At 47.1% G+C, this 22,645-nt stretch overlaps 1 protein-coding gene across 1 annotated transcript in view; it reads right to left on the reverse strand.

Moving 5' to 3' along the window:
- CRTC1 (CREB regulated transcription coactivator 1) overlaps nt 1–22,645 on the reverse strand; it is a 150,038-nt gene that overhangs the window by 24,936 nt on the left and 102,457 nt on the right. The window contains exons 5-9 of the mRNA XM_060232813.1: nt 14,874–14,968; nt 13,232–13,317; nt 8,061–8,104; nt 2,950–3,170; nt 850–986 (exon numbers count right to left, since the gene is read on the reverse strand). Coding sequence (XP_060088796.1) covers nt 850–986; nt 2,950–3,170; nt 8,061–8,104; nt 13,232–13,317; nt 14,874–14,968 — 583 coding nt within the window. The remainder of the gene's footprint in view (nt 1–849; nt 987–2,949; nt 3,171–8,060; nt 8,105–13,231; nt 13,318–14,873; nt 14,969–22,645) is intronic.

Below are 22,645 nucleotides of genomic sequence, written 5' to 3' on the forward strand. Positions count from 1 at the left end.
GAGCGATGTTGCCTTCTGTTACAGCTTTTCAAAAATGAACGGCTTGGTTTACATTTACAGCTCTAATGGAGACGGCGGCCTTGAGCTGCCAAGGGAAAGGCGTGATAGAAACATTTCCTTAGTATTTATTCTCTTTTACACCCCACCCTTCTGTCCAGAGGGGGCCCACCATTTCATCCCCCACCGCCACCCTTTTGAGCTAGCTGAGGTGGAGAGGGTTGCGACAGGTTGCAAGTCACCTGGTGAGCTTCAAGGGTAGAGTCGGGGTTCGAACCCGGGTCTCCCAGATCTTTGTCCAGCGTTCTGAACGCTGAATTGCTCAAGCTAGAGGTACCCAGCTAAAAACATACAGGACTTTTCCTGCATACTAGGCCACACCGCTGTTCCCTCTAAGAGTCTTGTGAGCAAAAGATCTACTTTGTGAGCGACTGGCATGAAAGTGGAGAGCTACTGGCATAAATTACTACTGCAGAAATTGCGCTCTGGGGTCCTTTTTCCTGAGCTATGACGAAAAGATGAGAGCTAGAGGCTAAAAATCTGAGCTGGCTCACAGTAACTCAGCTTAGAGGGAATACTGGGCTACACCCCCTGACATCACCACTGTTTCACCCAGCAGGGATCATCTGGATATTAGGCCACGCACTCCGATGCCGAGCCAGCCGGAACCACGTTCCTGCTCCAAAAAGGCCACGGTGACGCGTGATGCTCAAGAGGCAATCCCACCCCAGGGGCCTGCTCCAGACCTCCCCCCCCATCGGCTTTGCTCCCCCAGTCTGGAGGAGCGCTCGACTTAGGGAAGCCCGTGAGCGGTCACGCGGGGCCTCCCCTGCATCCTCCCCCTGCGCTTACCTGAGTGATGGGCGACAGAGGCGAGAGCGTGGGAGAGACCTGCTGGGATGGGGGCCTTCTGGAGTCCGTGCTCAACGAAAGGGGGCTGACGGTCGGCTGGCGGTGCTGCTGAGAAGAAGCCTGTGTCGTCGTCATGCCTGTCGCCAACAGAGGAAGGCTCCTTTCAACTCTTTGGAGTGCAATTCGGAAGCGGCTGTGTTTGGGTCGTATCTCGTGGGCACTGACTGACCACCACCCCACCATCCATCACCACACCTGGGCATTCAACCTCGAATCTGCAAGACTAAAAAAACCTGGCAGTCTCCATTTGCAAGTTTTGTTTTTTGGGTATTTTGTGGTTTTGTGCGAGTGCGCATGGAAGTCATGGTCACTTCTGGCAACTCCTGCTGGGGGATGGAGGGCATTCAGAGAAGTGGCTTGATGCAGCCTGCCTCTGCCTCCTGCTCCTGGTATTCCAAAGAGGTGATCCTCCCAAGTACTTGCCAGGGTCGGCCCTGCTTAGAGATCGGGCTTGCCTGGGCCTATCCAGGGCAGGGCCCTTTGCAACTTTGAGCTTGTTCCCAGGGAGGGCTGGATACAAATAGAAACAAACACACTTTTTAAAGCAGGGGTGGGGAACCTTCTTTCTGCCAAGGGCCATATGGATATTTATAACATCATTCGTGGGCCATAAAACATTATCAACTTAAACAGTGCTCCGCCAAAGGAGAATGATTCAGGCCAGCAAAATGAATGCAAATAATTGTTTTTCTATTTGAAGTAATGTGGGGAGAGTCTGATCTGGCCCACACACACACACACACCTACCTGGCCCACCACCCTAGGCAAATGCATAGGTCCAGGGCTTTTTTGTAGAAAAAGCCCAGCAGGAACTTAGTAGCATATTAGACCACATCCCCTAATATTAGCATATTAGGCCACACCCCCTGGGATAATCAAGTGCAAACTGAACTGTGGCAGTAACTTTTCCAGGCCCTGCAGCGATTCTGGCCGGCCAGCCAGGCCCCAGGGAGGCTGCCGCACAGCACATCTGGGCCCTGCGATCCCTGCCTGGCCCTGGGGAGGCTGCTGCACGGCACGGTTGGGCCCCACGATCCTCGCTGGCTAGCCAGGCCCCAGAGAGGCTGCTGCATGGCTCGGTTCGGCCCAGCAATCCCCGAGGGCCACACCAAGTGACCTTGAGGGCCGAATACTGCCCTTGGAACAGAGGTTCCCCACCCCTGTCTTAAAGAATACAATGAGTTTCTAGACTAGGGGTGTCGAACTCATTTATTATGAGGGCCGGACCTGACGTAAACGAGACCTTGTCGGGCCGAGCCGTGTCAGGCCGGGCCATGTGTGTACCTATTTAAGATTAAGTAGCAGAGATATAAGCTTTATAAAGGACACAAATCAACACAGTTAAAGGTTTTGTTTTTTTTAACCCTCTTAAAATACCCTGTATCAGAATTCCAAACACACCTATGAGCTCAGAAAGGCTGGGAGCAAAGTTCCCTCTAAGCTGCAGAGTCTTGTGAGCAAAGACTCTACTTTGTGAGCTCCTGGCATTAAAGTGGTGAGGCTTCTCCCTTGGGGAGGGGGGGGGGCAGGCAGAGCTTGTTTTTCCAGGTTCTCTCAATCGCACAGCAGAGCTACTGAGCCAAGCCTCTCTTCCTTCTATTGGCTGAGGCTCCTCCCCCTCCTGGTCCCCTGGAGAAGGAAGGAAAGAGCCAGAGCTTCCTTCTCCCAGTTCCCTGGATCCCATGGGAGAAATACAAAGAGAGCACTTTTAAGACCAAAGAGTGCTACATTTTAAGTATGTTTTAAGTTTAGAAAATACATATATATTTAATTGTTTTTGTCTGTGTCCTTTATAACGTTTATATCTCTGCTACCTAATCTTAAATAGGTCTGGCCTGACATGGCCGGGCCCAACATAGTCTCATTTATGTCAGAGCCGGCCCTCATAATAAATGAGTTCGGCACCCCTGCTCCAAGGAAGTGCCGTAGGAAGTGGCTGGCTGGGAGTAGAAAGGACGTCCCAGCGCCACAAACGTGAGACGAGAAACAACCCTGCAAGAGCCTTCTTGAGGCACCGTTCTGTCGCCCAGCCGTCCTTACCCTGGCTGGCTGTGCTGATGCCCATGTGCGTCAGGTTGGCTGCGAGGTTCCCGGTGCTGTTGGAGCTGCTCAGAGAAGGGAAAGTCGACTCTTCCGGGTCCAGCGGCGTCGGGAGGGGAGAAGGGAAGTGGATGTTCGTCAGGTCCGGCAGCGAGCCACCCGTGTTGTGAGTGGCGGGGATAAGCGTGGTAGTGTTTTCCTGGTCGGCAGACGGGAAGATGCTGCGTTTGAGAGGGAAACGACGTGAGCAGAAGGAAGCGGAAGCGGAAAACGTAGGGCTCTCCTACGGACTGCAGCTTCGAGGGAGTTGCAGTGCTTTCTAGCCCCTTCCCCCCCAGAACTCGTGTTTTCTTGAACACAGCACTTAAAAAGCAATCCCTGACATCTCCAGCTAAAAGGATCTCCGGCAGCGAGTGTTGGGAAAGATTGTTCTGTGCTTTACATCTCTGGCCCAAAGGACGTCCGTCTTGCCTCAATCAGGGCTGGGGCTTTTTTGGCCCTGGCCCTGACCTGGTGGAATCAGCTCCCCATGGAGACCCAGGTCCTATCGGACTTCTTCCCTTTAAGGCGGAGCTGTTCCGCCAGGTCTTCGGTTGAGGCAAGCAGGCGTCCTCTCTTCTTACTATCTATACCACCTCTTGTCCTCCCCCACAATGACTTACCATCTGAACTATTACATTTGGGTTGATAACTGTGTTTAATCTGCAAACTGTGCCCGTCCCGCCTGTATTACATTTTTACTGAGTTATGTGGTGTTGGCCTAACTGCAGAGTATTCATTTTATTGTTGCATTTTGACTGTTTTTATGCCCGCGATCCGCCCTGGGCCCACATGGGGGAGGGCAGAATACAAATCTGCTAAATAATAAATAAATAAATGAGACGGCGACTCTCAGTGACGACGCTAACCCGCCTCTTGTACTGTCCAGCCTGCCAGTTCTGATCTTCTTCGCAAACACTGCCCTCTGTGCCCCACCTCCACCCCCCCCCCCAAAAAACCCCGCCTGCGTAATGAGAAGGGTGGCATATGGAGACAGGGCTTTCCCAGGGGTGGCACCTTGCTGGTGGGATGTTGTCTCCCTGCAGCCTTGCCTGGTGCCTGCCTCGTTCTGTTTTAGGCACCAGGTCAAAACATTTCATTTTACCCAGGCTTTTAAAGCAAGGGGCTTGGCGTTTCAAAAACTGTTTTACAGTGTGCCTCTAGGCTTCAGGGCTGTTTTGTTATAATGGTTTTAACCTGCTAAAGGTTTTACACCATTTGAATACTCTGGCTGGGTTTCTGATGATCTTATACAAGTTGTGCTACTTTACAGGGGATCTTTGTATTTTAATTTGTATGCCACTCTGAGCAGATTCAAATGGAAGCCGGCATTTACATTTCCTAAGTATATAAATAAGCAAGTTATCTAGCTAGAACAACTGCCCGCTTTGGTAGCAAGGGTCCTGTGCATACGGATTTATAACAATTCAATTAATACAACAACAAACTGGCCAACAGCACTGGCCAGGATGAGGCGATTAATAACAACAACAACAATAATATAATATTACCTAATATAGGAATTCTTTAATAATTAATACTGAGAAACCAGGATTTTTACTGGCGAGCTGTCTAAAATGGTTCCAAAAGAAGTCTACTCTGTCTCCCTCTCCCAATATAGTTAGGGTAGTCAAAGAAGAAGAAGAAGATGATGATATTGGATTTATATCCTGCCCTATACTTTGAATCTCAGAGTGGCCTACAATCTCCTTTCCCTTCTCCCCGCCCCCACAATAGATACCCTGTGAGGTAGGTGAGGCTGAGAGAGCTCTTATAGCAGCTGCCCTTTCAAGGACAGAGTCTCAGAGCAGCCTACAATCTCCTTTCCCTTCCTCTTCCACAACAGACATCCTGTGAGGCAGGTGGGGCTGAGAGAGCTCTCCCAGAAGCTGCCCTTTCAAAGACAGAGTCTCTGAGCAGCCTACAATCTCCTTTCCCTTCCTCTCCCACAACAGACACCCTGTGAGGCAGCTGGGGCTGAGAGAGCTCTCCCAGGAGCTGCCCTTTCAAGGACAGAGTCTCAGAGCAGCCTACAATCTCCTTTCCCTTCCTCCCCCACAACAGACACCCTGTGAGGCAGGTGGGGCTGAGAGAGCTCTCCCAGAAGCTGCCCTTTCAAAGACAGAGTCTCTGAGCAGCCTACAATCTCCTTTCCCTTCCTCTCCCACAACAGACACCATGTGAGACGGCTGGGGCTGAGAGAGCTCTCCCAGGAGCTGCCCTTTCAAGGACAGAGTCTCAGAGCGGCCTGCAATCTCCTTTCCCTTCCTCCCCAACAACAGACACCCTGTGAGGCGGGTGGGGCTGAGAGGTCTCTCCCAGAAGCTGCCCTTTCAAAGACAGAGAGCGGCCTACAATCTCCTTTCCCTTCCTCCCTCACAACAGACACCCTGTGAGGCAGGTGGGGCTGAGAGAGCTCTTATAGCAGCTGCCTTTTCAAGGACAACTCCTGCGAGAGCTACGGCTGACCCAAGGCCATTCCAGCGGGTGCAAGTGGAGGAGTGGGGAATCAAACCCGGTTCTCCCAGATAAAAGTCCGCACACTTAACCACTACACCAAACTGGCTCTCCAAGCTGATGGGCAGTTGGTTCAGGAGGGACAAAAGGAAAGGCTACTTCAATCACAGAGGGATTAGAATGTGGGATTCACTGCCAGGGGGTGTTGCGACGGCCACCGCAATAGACAGATTCACGGAGGAGAAGTCCATCAACGGCTGTTAGCCATGGAGACCGTGTGGAAGCTCCATATTCAGAGGCACGAAGCCTCTGAATCCCAGAGCCAAGAGGCAACATCAGGAGAAGCCTCAGCCTCTCTGCCCTGCTGCTGGCCCTCCAGAGGAACTGCTTGGCCCCGTGTGAGGCAGGATGTTGGACTAGATGGACCCCTGGTCTGATCCAGCAGGGCTCTTCTGATGCCTTACCAGGGGGAGAGGAAACAGGCTAGGTTTGCTCCATGTTGTAGAAGCCACAGCTTAAATTCGCACCAAACCGGGGCTGAGAACAAAAACCACCATGCAGCCTTTCAAGCGTACACCTGGCTGCTGTGGCTCAGAGCTGCCAGTCTGCTTTCCTGGGTCGAACACCTCCACGCACCACGTTTGGAGTTGCAGGGGGCTTTGGAGGCAAAGCCAAGGGGGCCACCTCTCAAAAGGAACAAACCGTGGTTCACAGGCCGGCTTCTAATTCCAGTTTCTCAACCGATCCGGACATAGCAGCAGACTGCAATTAAGGCACGGTTTGGTGGGAAGTCTGGAATTGAGCCTGAGTGGAGAAAGGGCAGTCTCTCTCTCTCTGTGCCATAGTTTTTAAAATCCTGTAGAAAGAGACAGACATCAGGATCTGGGACTCTTTCATTGGAGAGCTCTGATGCCTGCTGAACTAATCTTTTTCAGACGCCTACTCTTCTAAATCAAGGGTGGCCAAACTGTGGCTCGGGAGCCACGTGTGGCTCTTTCGCACACATGGTGTGGCTCTCGAAGCCTCCCCCAACCCATCAGCCAGCTTGGAGAAGGCATTTCTCTCTTTAAATCACTTCGCCAAGCCAAGCCAGCCGGCGACTTGGGAGAATGTATTTAAAGTCAAAAGTTGCTTCTTTCCACCTCCCCCTCTTTCCCCCTCATCTATTTGCCGGCCTGCCTGCCTTCCAGCTCTCACACATCTGACATTCATGTCTTGCGGCTCTCAAACGTCTGATGTTTATTCTATGTGGCTCTTAAGTTAAGCAAGTGCGGCCACTCCTGTTCTAAATCATCAGGGATGGATTAACAATTAGGCCAAGTAGGCACTGGCCTATGGGCCCCCATGCCTTTAGGGGCCCCGGGCCAGCTTCCACCTTCCGCCAGTACCCCCCCCCCCGCTTGCAGCCCTTCCAGCCTGCATCTGAGCCGCTCTTTGCCCGATTTCCTGGGTTAAGCTGCTGCTAGCATCATTGCCAAGTTTGCCTCTCTCTGCCTCTCCCCTGCAGCTTTGTCGAAAGGGCTTTAGAGAAGGTGCCCGCAAGCTGCAGCGGAGGCAACAGGCGGTGGGGTGGGTGCTCGGACTCTGAGATAATTTGCAAGGGGGCCTCTGAGATTTTGACTGCCTAGGGGCCTCCACAGGGTTTAATCCGGCACTGTAAATCATCATCATCATCATCAAGAAGAGCCAGTTTGGTGTAGTGGTTAAGTGTGTGGACTCTTATCTGGGTTTGATTCCCCACTCCTCCACTTGCAGCTGCTGGAAGGGCCTTATGTCAGCCATAGCCCTGGCAGAGGTTGTCCTTGAAAGGGCAGCTTCTGGGAGAGTCCTCTCAGCCCCACCTGCCTCACAGGGTGTCTGTTGTGGGGGAGGAAGGGAAAGGAGATTGTAGGCCGCTCTGAGACTCTGTCCTTGAAAGGGCAGCTGCTGTAAGAGCTCTCTCAGCCCCACCCACCTCACAGGGTGTCTGTTGTGGGGGAGGAAGGGAAAGGAGATTGTAGGCCGCTCTGAGCCTCTGTCCTTGAAAGGGCAGCTGCTGTAAGAGCTCTCTCAGCCCCACCCACCTCACAGGGTGTCTGTTGTAGGGGAGGAAGGGAAAGGAGATTGTAGGCCGCTCTGAGCCTCTGTCCTTGAAAGGGCAGCTTCTTGGAGAGCTCTCTCAGCCCCACCCACCTCACAGGGTGTCTGTTGTGGGGGAGGAAGGGAAAGGAGATTGTAGGCCGCTCTGAGCCTCTGTCCTTGAAAGGGCAGCTTCTTGGAGAGCTCTCTCAGCCCCACCCACCTCACAGGGTGTCTGTTGTAGGGGAGGAAGGGAAAGGAGATTGTAGGCCGCTCTGAGCCTCTGTCCTTGAAAGTGCAGCTTCTGTGAGAGCTCTCTCAGCCCCACCCACCTCACAGGGTGTCTGTTGTGGGGGAGGAAGGTAGAGGAGAGCGTGAGCCACTCTGAGACTCTTTGGAGTGGAGGGCGGATATAAGCCCAATATCTTCTTTATCTTCTTCTTTATCATCTCCTCAAGAGTTTCCTCAAGACCCGTTTTTGTGACAAAATAGCAACGGAGGCCGTTTCCAAAAAAAACCCCCAACACATGCTCCAATTGCTTTTTCTTTCTACATACTTGATTCCTGGAACTTCACAGGATTTAGGCCTGGAGGACCCCGTCTGAAAGAGAGCAGAGCAGAACGCGCCAGCGTGAGACACAAAGCGGCACGTGGCAGAACTGAGGACAACGGCGGTTTCAAGCTGGCAGTAAGAATGCCGGCTGCGTTTCCACACTGGGCTTGCGGAGCCCCCCCCCCCCCCGCTTCAGAGCTTGGCACCTCCAGCCGAAAACAAAAAAACGTTCGAGTCCCTGGAGAGCCCCTGCCGCTCCAGGCAGAAAGCACTGGGCTGCGTGGACTCACTGGGGGCCGTCTCCGCAGCCACCCACTTGCGGTGCTGGATTCGAAAACTAAACCGAACCCCCTGCTGTCAAGAGTCATCTCCTCTGTATTCCTCTTGCCATATTTTGCGCTGCAACCATTTTGCCTGGGTGCCTTCTTGCTTTGCTCACCCCCCCCCCGGTATGCTTATCTTGGGAACTTGTTAGCCAAGCTGTTTCCACCAACTTCAAGGTCAGACGCTAGGGAAGTAGAGATTAGATACCTGAGCTCTAAAACTGGGGGTGGGAGGGGGTCTTGCCAAAACCTGGTCCCCGCTTTGCCTCGTTTGCACTTGGAATGTAACGGTTGGGGCTGGTGGTTAAAAGGAGAGTCCCTGCGCTAAGACATCAGTCTTAGCAGAGATGGTGTACTGCAAAGGTGGGGAACCTCCATCCTGAGGGCCGTATGCGGCCCTCGAGGTCACTTGGTGTGGCCCTCAGGGATTACTGGGCTGAACCGAGCCATGTGGCAGCCTCCCTGGGGCCTGGCTGGCCAGCGAGGATTGTGGGGCCCAGCTGTGCTGTGCAGCGGCCTCCCCAGGGCCAGGTAGGGATCGCAGGGCCCAGAATCGCTGCAGGGCCCGGAAAAGTTACTGTCACAGTTCAGTTTGCACTTGATTATCCCAGATGGTGTGGCCTAATATGCTAACATTAGGGAATGTGGTCTAATATGCTACTGAGTTCCTGCTGGGCTTTTTCTACAAAAAACACCCTGGATCTATGCATTTGCCTAGAGTGGCAGGCCGTTGTGTGTGTGGGGTGTGTGTGTCAGATTAGGCTCTCCCCACATGACTTCAAACAGAAAAACAATTGTTTGCATTAATTTTGCTGGCCTGAATCATTCTCCCTCGGGAGAGCACTGTTTTTTAAGTTGATAATTTTTTATGGCCCGTGAATGATGTTATAAATATCCATATGGCCCTCAGCAGAAAAATGGTTCCCCACCCCTGGTGTACTGCCTTATGATGCTTATGGAATAAACTGCTGAATTATTGGACTGTGTTATTCCTTGACTCGAGGTCCTGCCAACCTGCCCACCCAACCCTCAAAATAAAGGCTTCAGGAGCTAGTTTTCACAGCTTTGATAATGCATTTCTGTTGTTTTTAAGGGCTTTTAAGGTATGAATTTTATCATGTATGTTTTTCATTTGCGAGCCGGCGGCATTTATGAGGGCAGAAAGGTGGGGGGGATAAGTTTTTGTAAAATAAGCAAACAACAAATTGTCTCATGGCGATGTAAACAGCTGAAGTTTGTGGTTTCTGGGAAGCCTATGAGATTGGAGAGGGGAGAGAGAAAAGTCTGAAATCGGGGGACTTGACACAGAGAGAAAAGTAGCTGTCTGCCGGGGTGTGTGTGTGTGAAAGTGCACATCCTTCTTTCCTGCACGAGGCTCTAGCACAAGTCACACTGACACCCAGGACAGAAAAGGAACCATTTAGAAACCGTGATTGCCCTCCTTTCTGTTTATTGTAGTACAAAGTAGGAGTCAAGTCGCGCCTTTAAGACCAACGAAGTTTTATTCCAAATGTCAGCTTTTGCGTGCATGCACACTTCTTCAGATGAGGGGACAGGGTACAGTGGGCTGAAAGACATGCAGTTGGTGGGTTGTGTAAACTGATACTGAAATAGTGTAATAAACTGGAAGTCCATTTGGACTGGGTAGCAATAAAAGGTAATGGAAGTTGTCTGTTAATTGCTCTTGCTAATAGTCTGGGTAAAACAAAAGGACACGTATTTCCTAGTGATGTTCTTGTCCACCTAATTCACTTTTCAACATCACTCTATGAATTATAAACATCATTCTAGTTTGCTGTTAGAAAAAAAGAATACATAAAATGAAAATGGGTTATCAAAGATTTCAGGTTTTCACGGCTGGTAACATCATTAGGGTTTGTAGAATCCTTTGGGCTCAAGTGCCGTGTTCTACTGGAGAAAGTTTTCCTTCCAGACGTTTCGTTCTCAGCTGCGGAGAACATCCTCAGTGGCGTTGCAGCCAGAGCAGGCGCTCAGACCTTCTTGGCTGCTGTGCATTGAGTGGGGCCAGGGCTGCTGGAGAGCTGCTATTTCTAGCCTTCCTGCCCTACATAAAATCTGTCACCGACCGCATTGCCAAAATTCTCAAACGCCATAATGTTGACACAGTTTTCAAGCCCACACAACAGATCCGCCACATTCTGCGCTCGGCCAAAGATATGAGAGATCCACTTTCAACCCCTGGAGTCTACAAAATACCCTGCTCCTGTGGTGCAGTCTACATTGGCACTACCCAACGCAGTATCAACACCCGTCTCACCGAACACAAGAGACACTGTCGCTTGTTTCAGCCAGAAAAATCAGCTGTAGCTGAACATGCACTTCAAGAAGGAGACCACGTCATCCACTTTGAAAGAACTGAAGTCCTTTCTACGGTCTCACATTATCATACCCGCCTGAACAGAGAAGCTATTGAGATTTACAAACACCAGCACAATTTTAACAGAAAGGAAGAAGGCATTTTCATCCACCAATCTTGGTACCCACCGCTGCAAAACACCCTACAGACTATAAATTGCAGAAAGTCTCAGAACAACCAGCAAATTCCACAGAACAATCAGCACAGTCAACAACCATCTTTCTTATCTTCAAACCCCTCCCAACCCTCCCAGCAATTAACACGAAACAATGGTCACATTCAACAGCCAGTTTCCTTATCACTACCCTTCCAGGAACCCCCACCAAACCATGGGCACATCCACAAACCAATTGCCCTTTCATCACACCCCCTCCAGCCTAGAAATAGCAGCTCTCCAGCAGCCCTGACCCCACTCAATGCACAGCAGCCAAGAAGGTCAGAGCGCCTGCTCCGGCTGCAACGCCACTGAGGATGTTCTCCGCAGCTGAGAACGAAACGTCTGGAAGGAAAACTTTCTCCAGTAGAACACGGCACTTGATCCCGAAAGATTCTACAAACCCTAATGAAAATGGGTTAAGTATATGTAATGGGATAAACAGCCAATATCCCTATACTGTGTACTGGATAACTTCGTTCCTATATTGATCCTAACTTTGTATTGGTTTGCACTCTTAACCCACAAGCTTGCACTCTTAACCCACTGTACCCTGTCCCCTCGTTTGAAGAAGTGTGCATGCATACAAAAGCCGACGTTCTGAATAAAACTTTGTTGGTCTTAAAGGTGTCACTTAACTCCTACTTTGTTCTAATGCTTCAGACCAACACCTGGATCTATCTTTCGGTTTATTGCCAGCCACCTGCTGGTTTGCAGGAGAAAGGGAGCAACGGTGGATGCAGATTCTTTTCCTCGTTCATCCCCCCCTCCTTCCCTTCCTGCAGGTATTGTATTTTAATTTTATTTATTATTATATTTATATCCCACACCACCTAACCACACGCAGGACTCTGGGCAGCTTACAACGGATGAAATATACATCTAAAACAGCATTTGGGCCAAATTTTAGCCCTAGGGTCTCTTTTGAAGGAACAGTCCTGCTCCAAGTGCAACAACAGCCACGGCCACCGCTGTCAGGGCTGTGTACATCTTCTGATTTAAAGCAGCGCAAAAAAGCTGCACAATGTAGTTTCAAAGGGGCCTCAGCTTTCATTTAAAGCAGCGGCCCCCAACCTTTTTGGTCCCAGAGACCTGTCATGAGGAGGGGGAGCTGGAAGGGTTAACAGACCAGGAAGAACCAACAGCTGGCCCATCAATCACTCTCCCCACATTCCCCACAGCCACACAGGCTGTTGACAATCAGTCTTCTCCAAGCTCTCCCCCTCCCATCTCAATAATGCGCAGCCGTCTTAGACAAACGCTGGCAGAACACAGGCGTGTTGCGCGCCAATGCTTCTGATCTCTTAGCCTTGATTATTAGGAGAACTATGGCCATCCAGGGAGCAGGCTGACTGAGGCGCCCATATAACTCACGCCCTGGACTTGGCAACCTCGTGGAAGCAACAAGTCGATTCCCTGGCTTGCATCCACACTCCTTCCTGATTCCAGTTCCTGACCGGTTTGAATTCCTTGGCACCCTGACCCTTTGGCTTTGGACATTGACTTCTGCTTCTGGTTTGCGATTTTGCTGTGGTGACTCGGCGACTGACTGACTCCTTGAACAGACCAGCTTTAGACTCCCTCCTGCCTGCGCCCTGAGAACGTGACAGGACCGGCCCCAGGGCTGGCCCGCCCACCGCAGCCCCAGGGCCGGCAGAGTGGGGGCACCCAATTTGGCCTCCCCCCCGTGGCGCCTCCTCCCCTTTTCCTCCTCCCTCCTCCGCCCCCCCTACAGCCTCACCCCCCCCCCTTTTCACCATTTTAAGGCCAGGGAAGGGGCCGTGAAGAGCTTCCCAGGCCGCCCACCCCGCCAATCAGCTGACTGGTGGGGGGGGGGGTTGGCCTGGGAGGCGCTTCACAGCCCCTTCCCCGACCTTAAAATGGTGACAATGGGGGGAGCAGCAAGGCTGCATTGGAGGAGCGAGGCTGTGCAGCCCGGTTGGAAACAGGCCGCAACCCGGGGGTTGGGGACCCCTGATTTAAGGCACAAAACAAACACAAAGAAGATTCTAGGCCTTATGAGTGGTAAGATATGCTTGAAAGGTAGAGGGCAGAGCTTTGCGAAGTCTCAAAAGCAAGAAATACTGTCGGCTCCAAAATCCCTCCACACCTCTCTCACATTCATGCAAAAACACAATTTCCCATGAGAAACAGAAAAGACAGAATGATACAAATTAAGTATATGTAAATAACTTCTCTTTCACTTAACATACCCCCTGCCTCTGAATCCTACAGGCAGATCTAACGTGTTAGGCGTACTCCCAGCTTCCCCTTAACCATTCTTTCTGCAGCCAAGTCTAAGCAAAACTGGGAAATGGTACCTTCTTAGCGTCCCATCCTTGCTTTGAAAGGTTTTTGTCCGTCTCTGATGTGCCTTCCTCCATGCCAGGGACAGTCAACAGTAAGACTAAGAGACAAAATTCAACACATTTCAGATATGCGTTGCCAAGGGACACATGTTCAGGTTTGTTTGTTTAACCGGTTTTTGAAGCTGGTAATTCCATACGATGCCTTTTAGCCTTTTTTAAAACCAAGACATTTCCAGTTTGATGCTTCCCTTTCAGAGATCTCAGCAATCTGCTTGCACCCCGCTTACACAACCCAAGTCTGTTTCAACAGCCTTTTTAAAGGATGAAACTGAACAGATGCTGGGAAAGCTCGGAAGTCAAAAGAACAGAAGAGAAGTCATGTTGGATAAGGCCAATAGCCCATCCAGTTCAACTCTCCGTGTCACACAGTGACTAAAAAACCCAGGTGCCATCAGGAGGTCCATCAGTGGGGCCAGGACACTAGAAGCCCTCCCACTGTTGCCCCCCCACCGGACCAAGAATACAGAGCATCACTGCCCCAGACATAAGAACATAAGAGAAACCATGTTGGATCAGGCCAACTGCCTATCCAGTGCAACACTCTGTGTCACACAGTGGCCAAAAAAACCCAGGTGCCATCAGGAGGTCCATCAGAGGGGCCAGGACACTAGAAGCCCTCCCACTGTGCCTGCCCCCCAAGCACCAAGAATACAGAGCATCACTTGCCCCAGGCATAAGAGAAGCCATGTTGGATCAGGCCAATGGCCCACCCAGTCCATCACTCTGTGTCACATAAGAACGTAAGAGAAGCCATTTTGGATCAGGCCAATGGCCCATCCAGTCCAACCCTCTGTGTCACATAAGAACATAAGAGGAGCCATTTTGGATCAGGCCAATGGCCCATCCAGTCCAACACTCTGTGTCACATAAGAACATAAGAGAAGCCATGTTGGATCAGGCCAATGGCCCATCCAGTCCAACACTGTGTCACACAGTGGCCAAAAAAACCCAGGTGCCATCAGGAGGTCCATCAGAGGGGCCAGGACACTAGAAGCCCTCCCACTGTGCCTGCCCCCCAAGCACCAAGAATACAGAGCGTCACTTGCCCCAGACATAAGAGAAGCCATGTTGGATCAGGCCAATGGCCCACCCAGTCCAACACTCTGTGTCACACAGTTGCCAAAAAAACCCAGGTGCCATCAGGAGGTCCATCAGTGGGGCCAGGACACTAGAAGCCCTCCCACTGTGTGCCCCCAGGCACCAAGAATACAGAGCATCACTGTCCCAGACATAAGAGAAGCCATGTTGGATCAGGCCAATGGCCCACCCAGTCCAACACTCTGTGTCACACAGTTGCCAAAAAAACCCAGGTGCCATCAGGAGGTCCATTACTGGGGCCAGGACACTAGAAGCCCTCCCACTGTGTGCCCCCAGGCACCAAGAATACAGAGCATCACTGTCCCAGACAGAGAGTTCCAACAATACACTGTGGCTAATAGCCACTGATGGACCTCTGCTCCAGATCCTTATCCAATCCCCTGTCGAAGCTGCCTATGCCTGTAGCCGCTGTCACCTCCACAAGCGTCAAAAGCACAGCCTTCCCCAACCAGCTGCCAAAGTCAGCTCAAAGCTTCTGCTGTGTTGGTCAAGTCACCTCTTTTCTGTTGCATGTCCTGGGACCCTCCCGAGAAAGGCTCTGGTTGAGCTGGGGCCATGGTACTCTGGTGCAGGGCAGAATCCGAATTGGTCCTGATGAGAAAGAAATGGAGGGAGAACATTATGTGTTCTGAGGTCCAGATTGAGAAAAAGAGCATTCGGAATAATATTCCCTCAACAGGAAACCCAGCCTTTGCACTTCTATGGGACTTCCAACCTTGCCCTAAAATACTCACTTCGTTTTGTATCTCGTCTTTCCCACCCAAGTGGTCACTCAAAGCAATGGTGACGATTTGCTTAAGCACGGTTAATGCAAACCAGGACAGTGCCCAGTGCTTCCTCTAGGCTGTGGGGTCTTGTGAGCAAAAATGGGAGCTACAGGCATTAAAGATGTGAGTGAGCAATTTGGCTACTGCATAAATTAGAATCATAGAGTTGGAAGGGACCTCTACGGTCATCTAGTCCAACCCCCTGCACAATGCAGGAAACTCACAAACACCTCCCCCTAAATTCACAGGATCCTCATTGCTGTCAGATGGCCATCTAGCCTGTTTAAAAACCTCCAAGGAAAGAGAGCCCACCACCTCCCAAGGGAGTCTGTTCCACTGAGGAACCGCTCTACCGGTCAGGAAGTTTTTCCTAATGTTGAGCTGGAAACTCTTTTGATTTAATTTCAACCCGCTGGTTCCGGTTCTACCTTCTGGGGCCACATAAAACAATTCCACACCATCCTGTATAGGACAGCCCTTCAAGGACTTGAAGACGGTGATCATATTAGTTTGCTCCAGGGCCTTCCTTCCTGTTCTAAGTAAAAGATGTGCGAGTTGGAGGCTAAAACAACTCTGAGCTAGCTCATGCTAACTCAGCTAGGAGAGGACAAGGATTGTGTCACCCTGCCCTTGTTTCTGAAGCACAGATTCCCCCTGCCAAGACAAAGAAGGCAAATGCTTCTCCCTGTTGCAGATCTTGGCAACGGGTATTCAATGGTGTGCTGCTGCGGAACCTCTGAATATCAGTTACCTGGGCTGACAAAAAGGGGAGACTTGGCTTCTGTACCCCACTTATAGACACACACACCCCAGGGCATCTGGTTGCCCACTGCCTGACTGAATGGACTCTGTGTCTGCTCCACCAGGGTCTTCCTTAAATTCTTAACACAACTTGCACCATCAACTAGGGTTCAGTTCCTGCTTAATTTGAATACCTGGAGAAAACCGTGTCATAAACAATTATACAAGCAAACGCTTAAGCTCAATGCTTAAGCGTTTGCTTGTATAATTGTTTATGACACGGTTTTCTCCAGGTATTCAAATTAAGCAGGAACTGAACCCTAGTTGATGGTGCAAGTTGTGTTAAGAATTTAAGGAAGACCCTGGTGGAGCAGACACAGAGTAAAATAATACAGAGTAAAATAATAGCAGACATAGAGTAAAATAATAATTGAGCTTAAGCGTTTGCTTGTATAATATATATGAATATTAGCACAATGACTTTCACAATATTGAATAGCCAATATACAATCATAACACTGACTGCTAAGCAACGACGCAAGGAGACCACAGTAAAGATGCAATGTTTCAGCAAAGATACAGGGTGACACGCTTCTGGTTTTGAGGCGTGTTTCGACAGCCGTCGTCTGACACACTTATTCCCAATATCTGGAACCAATGCTCAAATAAATGACGGCATAAGAACATAAGAGAAGCCATGTTGGATCAGGCCAACGGCCCATCAAGTCCAACACTCTGTGTCACACAGTGGCAAAAAAATTTATATACACACATACACTGTGGCTAATAGCCACTGATGGACCTGTGCTCCATATTTTTATCTAAACCCTTCTTGAAGGTGGCTATACTTGTGGCCGCCACCATCTCCTGTGGCGGTGAATTCCACATGTTAATCACCCTTTGGGTGAAGAAGTACTTCCTTTTATCCGTTTTAACCTGTCTGCTCAGCAATTTCATCGAATGCCCACGAGTTCTTGTATTGTGAGAAAGGGAGAAAAGGACTTCTTTCTCTGCTTTCTCCATCCCATGCATTATCTTGTCAACCTCTATCATGTCACCCCGCAGTCGACGTTTCTCCAAGCTAAAGAGTCCCAAGCATGTTAGTCTGCTGGTTAATTTCTCAAGCGGCATTAGCGGATTAGAATTTCCAGATATTGGAAATAAGTGTGTCCGACGAAGGCTATCAAAACATGCCTCGTGGGGGCGGGGCGTCGCTGAGCAATGGCGGACGCGTCTCAGTGAAGCTCCTCAACCTTCCTGGCTAAACCTGGGCCTTATAGCTAAATGGCAGGCTTTGTACCAGATCCCAGATGGGAAAAACTTTTAAAACCAAAGTGAAGGCTAAAGAAACAACGAAAATAAAAGTGAAAGCTACCGTAGACGCATCACCATCGGTAAGACACTTTTCCTCTCCCAACTCTTCCCCGGAGCAGGAAAAATCTTCCCCCACGACAGACTCTAATATGGCCCCAGGGCAGAATTCGCCGGGCAGAGACCAAGTGAATAATGAGGAAGCCCCAATTTGTAAAAAAGACTTGCTGCAGTTAAAGGAAGATATCCACATTTACTTTAAAGAAACTGTAGAAAGCTTACTTGCACCAGTCAACAAAAAGGTGGAAGAAATAGCGAATGATTAAGAAACGACAGCTAAAATAGCGGAGCGTACAGCGGAAGCCTCATTAGCTCTACAATCTGATCTAAAACATCTGAAAGCCAAAGAATCTCTATTAAACACTAGAATAATAGCCCTGGAAAATCGCTGGAGGGCACTTAATTTAAAATTCAGAGGGATCAAAGACAGAGCGGAAGAGAATATGGACTTGGCATTGTTCATGTCTAGATGGCTGGCCAGGGTATTTACACAAGAAAGCAGCGCGGCCCCGGCTATTGCTAGGGCAATACGCTTGGGACCCTTAGTGTCGGCAAGAAACGGAAGACCAAGGGATATTTTAGTACAATTTGTATATCCCAAAACAAGAGATAAAATCCTCCAAGAGGCTAGAAGGCAAGGAGCACTGAATTTTGAGGGGCAAAAAGTGTTAGTCTTGCTTGATCTGCCAGCTGAGGCACTGGAGAAAAGGAAGAAACTGAAATTCTTTGCTACTAAGCTTTATAATGAAAATATAAGATTTAGATGGAGCCCAATGTCTGACATTTGAGTGTATAAAGGGGGCACGTTATTCAAGGCATCAGACGTTGAAACCGGGAAATTGCTTCTGGACAACCTCAACATAAAACTGTCAAACAGAGAGGAGGAGGATTTGTGCACCTTTTTGTCAACGGTAGAAGACCAGCAAGCCTCCGCAACGGTTTGAACTTATGCCCTATAGGAACTTCATTGGAACCACAAAGGAACGTACTTCGGAAGAGTATGCAGAGTGACTAGAAAGACTATATATAAGACTGCTCTAAAGAAATTGGCAACTACCCTCTGAACTGAGTATGAATATTTAGTAAAGACAAATTTAGGGAGGACTTCCGGCAGTTTAAATTTATTATAGTGACTTTAATGGGATTTAGTTTTTTTTATTATGAGAATGATTTGGATAACAGAATAGGGTTAAGAGTTGTGATTAATGAATTATTGTCAATAGGATTTACCACTTAAAAGATGCATTGATTGTTGCAGAATGAATTCTTATTAATTTGATTTAACACCCTTAATAAGAGTTGTTTGCTACATAAACTCTATAGAGGTTGAATGAAATACTTTTACATAATGAATTTTGGTTAAGAGGTTGAATGAAATATTTTTCTTTTTAAGTGTAATTTATAGATGACAAGCAATCTAGAAGACATAGTGATCACATGATGAATTTTTGTTAAGAGGGTGAATGAAATATTTTTCTTTTTCATTGTAATTTATAGATGACAAGTAAACCAGAAGACATATGGACTATTTCTGAAAGTGCACTTAAGATTAAGTCATGTGAGAGTTAATTTTACTTAATAAATTTAAGGGGGGAGGGAGGGGGGGTAAGGGAAAAGTGTTCCAAAGAGGGAAACTTCGCTAAAATAATCTGTCACTTTAAACTAATATTGATTGTTATATGAAACTTCTTGATGATAAATGAAATTTCCTTTTTTATTTCTAATATTCGGTGACAGGTAAACTGGAAGACAGTTGGATTACCTTGTAGAATACTTGTTGAACTAAGCCATGCATGAATTTACTTTGTTTAATAATTCATAGGGGGGGGGAGAGGGAGTGTAAGAAAACCTGGTTAAAACTGGTGTTAATGAATTATGTTTATGGTTTTTGGGAACACAATTTTGAATGTAGGGATAAAAAGTATTTTAAAAGTATAGTCACTCTGCTCACTAATGGTTAACTATAATGTAATAATACACATATGAGAAGGTCTAATAGGTTGAAATAACTCTTGAATTGAAAGCCTAGAAGTTACTTTTGATAGCATATTTAGAAGCTTGCTTTAAAATGTATGAAAGGGAGGGAAGGAGCGTTTTGTTATATTTTTTACATTTACTGAAGTGTGTTTAGCCTCCCTTGCTTAATAGGAAGGTTTCTGGTTAGGGAGAGAGTTTGGTGACTCCCTACTGGTGGTACGGTGGTAAGAGGTTGGAACCTTAGCTCCTGTTGGGGCTTTAGTGTTAAGTGTTTTTAAGTGTCAGATCTATTTGCTTTTTCTTGTTCTTGTCTTTTAATTTTCTTTTCTATTCGCATAACATCCAGTCAACAGATACTTTAACGTAGAAGAAAATCTCAGAGGTTAATACACTGCACGTTACTTTATTCTAGGTCTAAGAATCAGTTGAAGGGAAAAACAACGATGTCTCAGCAATACAAAATTATTAGTTGGAATTGTAAAGGCCTCAATAATCACATCAAACGTAGACGAATTATTAATTTATTGTACAGGGAACGTGCTAATGTTGTCTTTCTACAGGAAACTCACGAAAAATCTAAACTCACGCAATTTATGAAGTCTTCCTGGTTCTCTCAAACCTTCCAAGCCAAAGGAACATCTAAGTCAAGGGGTGTGGCGATACTAATCTCAAAGAATACACCATTTCAATGCCAGCAAATCAAAGCAGATCCCTCTGGAAGATATCTGTTTGTGCAAGGTGAGCTATATGGTACCCAAGTAACCTTAGCATCAATTTATGCACCTTATCTGGCCCAATCTGAGTTTATTAAAAACACATTAGAAGTGCTGAATGATTTCAAAAAGGGGGAAGTAATAATTGGAGGTCATTTTAATTTAATTTCAGATCCACTCTATGATAAAACTCACAAAAAAAGAAACCCCACTGGCTCGATGATGAAGCCGACCACTCTGCAAAAAGTTCTAGACCGTAATAACCTGGTAGATGTGTGGTGCACACTAAACCCTGGCTCTAGAGAGTATACTTTTTACTCTTCGGTGCATGGCACTTATTCAAGGATTGATTTTATTTTAGTCTCAAAGTCTTATATGAATAAATTTTTAAATGCCTCCATTGGGTTGAGAAACATCTCTGACCATGCTTGGATCTCTTGTGATCTCTCTCCACAAGACTCAGATGACAAGGGACCCAGTTGGTCATTAAATAAACTACTGCTAACTAATTCAACAGTTTCTGAAGACATTGAAAAACAAATTAAGGACTACTTCTCATTCAATGCAACGTGTGGAGTTTCCCAGGAGTATGTCTGGGATGCTTTTAAAGCAGTTTTAAGGGGTAAACTGATTTCTATTGCATCCAAATGTAAAAAAGACAACAAGCAATTCTGGACTTACAATCTAGTATTTCTTTATTAGAGAAAAAGCACATAAAATATGCAGGCAAGAAGACGCTCAGAAAACTAGATCTGGAAAGGAAAAAATTAGAACTCATTGAAACATCTACAATTCAAAAAGAACTACTATACTTAAAATAAAAATATATTACCAGAACTTCCAGGTCACTTAAACTCTTGAAAAACAAAATTTCACAACAGAAAACAAACTCATTGATTCACGCTATTAAAACATCTGCTGGTCGGATTGTTTCCAAATCAAAAGACATCACTGAAACTTTCCTTCAGTTTTATAAAAAATTGTATACTACATCTAACCCCAATCCTAAAGAGATTCTATTAAGTTTAATAAGTTATTGTCAAAGGACCATTCCTCTTTTTTAGACAAACCAATTAACTTAACAGAGCTGAGAGTGGCACTGGCAAAAATTGAAAACAACAAGACAGTGGGAAGAGACGGCTTCCCGATAGAATTCTACAAGCATTTTAAAGACCAAATTGAAGAACATCTTCTTAACACTTGTAATAATGTAATGACGTACAGTAAATTACCTAACTCATGGAAAGAGGCGAGAGTTATTGTATTACACAAAGAAGGGAAAGATAAATTGAGTCCCTCCTCCTACCGCCCAATATCAATCTTAAATCATGATTTTAATATTTTCTCAACAATTTTGGCAGAAAGGTTGAATAAAATAATAGGAAACTACATTAGCAATGATCAATCTGGTTTTATACCAGGGCGATCTATAACTGATAATATATGCAGAACTCTCAATGTAATACACTACTGTAGGATATCCAAAATTCCCTCGCTGATTCTCTCCCCTGGATGCCAAAAAAGCATTCGACAAATTAGAAATCCCCTTTTTGAAAACTGTTTTAAGTTTTATGCAATTTGGTCCTAATTTTGTTCGCTCAATTAATGCTATTTATGACTCACCAAATGCACTGATGGATGTTAACCATTTTCATTCAGATACTTTAATTCTAAGCAGAGGCACCCATCAAGGTTGCCCACTGTCACCGATTTTATTTGCACTGTCTCTTGAACCACTAGCTCACGCCGTCAGGGAAAACCCAGAAATAGAGAGCATTTCGCTGAAAGGTAAGACACACAAGGTCAGCTTGTTTGCTGACGATACGTTATTCTACCTCAGCAACCCTATGGTTTCTCTACAACATCTGAAGAAGGTTATTGATTTATTCAGCGCACACTCCGACTTTACAGTTAATTTCCTGAAATCAGAAATCTATCCTATGGTGGTAACTTCCTCTTTAAAACTAGATATTCTGAGGAATTTCAACTACAAATGGGTAGAAAAATCTTGGAGATATTTGGGGATCAATTTTCCAGTGAACCTTAAGGATTTATTTCAGGCAAATTACTCCCCAACTATTCTTTCAATTAAAAAATCAATAGAGGAATGGTCAAAATGCAACTTTTCAATTTTAGAAAAAGTGGACCTTTTGAAGTCCTTTTTATTTCCTAAACTACCTTTTTTAATTCAACGTTTGCCTATTTCAATAGGCAAACTGGAGTTTAAGAAATGGCAAAAAGAATTTTTTTTAGACTTTTTATGGAACTCCAAACATAAAGTTTCAATATCTCTAATCTCTAGGCCGACAGAACTTGGTGGTCTGGGAGTTCCGCTCCTGGAAAAATATTATTTAGCATCCCAACTGAGACATATCCTTATCTATGCGCTACCTGAGTGTGACACCCCTTGGCTTAGTACTGAGAAGGCAGCTTTGGGAAATGTCTTCTTACATGAGGGCATTTGGCTTGGAAGGTTTGACAGACCAAGACTAATATTGGACAACCCATTTTTGGAGCACACATTGAAAACTATTCGCCAATGGTACAATAAAATATGGGACTCGATGATCCAAGATAAATTGTCTCCAAGCATATTAAGATACGAAAATCCAAGACCAGCTGATAATTTTGTTGAGAAATGGTTTTTCTTTCTCTCTTATATCAATGAGAAATCCTTATTAAGCCTACCTACTCCAAAA

The sequence above is a fragment of the Heteronotia binoei genome, chromosome 2 (assembly GCF_032191835.1).
Source record: "Heteronotia binoei isolate CCM8104 ecotype False Entrance Well chromosome 2, APGP_CSIRO_Hbin_v1, whole genome shotgun sequence".
NCBI classification, from domain to species: Eukaryota; Metazoa; Chordata; class Lepidosauria; order Squamata; family Gekkonidae; genus Heteronotia; species Heteronotia binoei.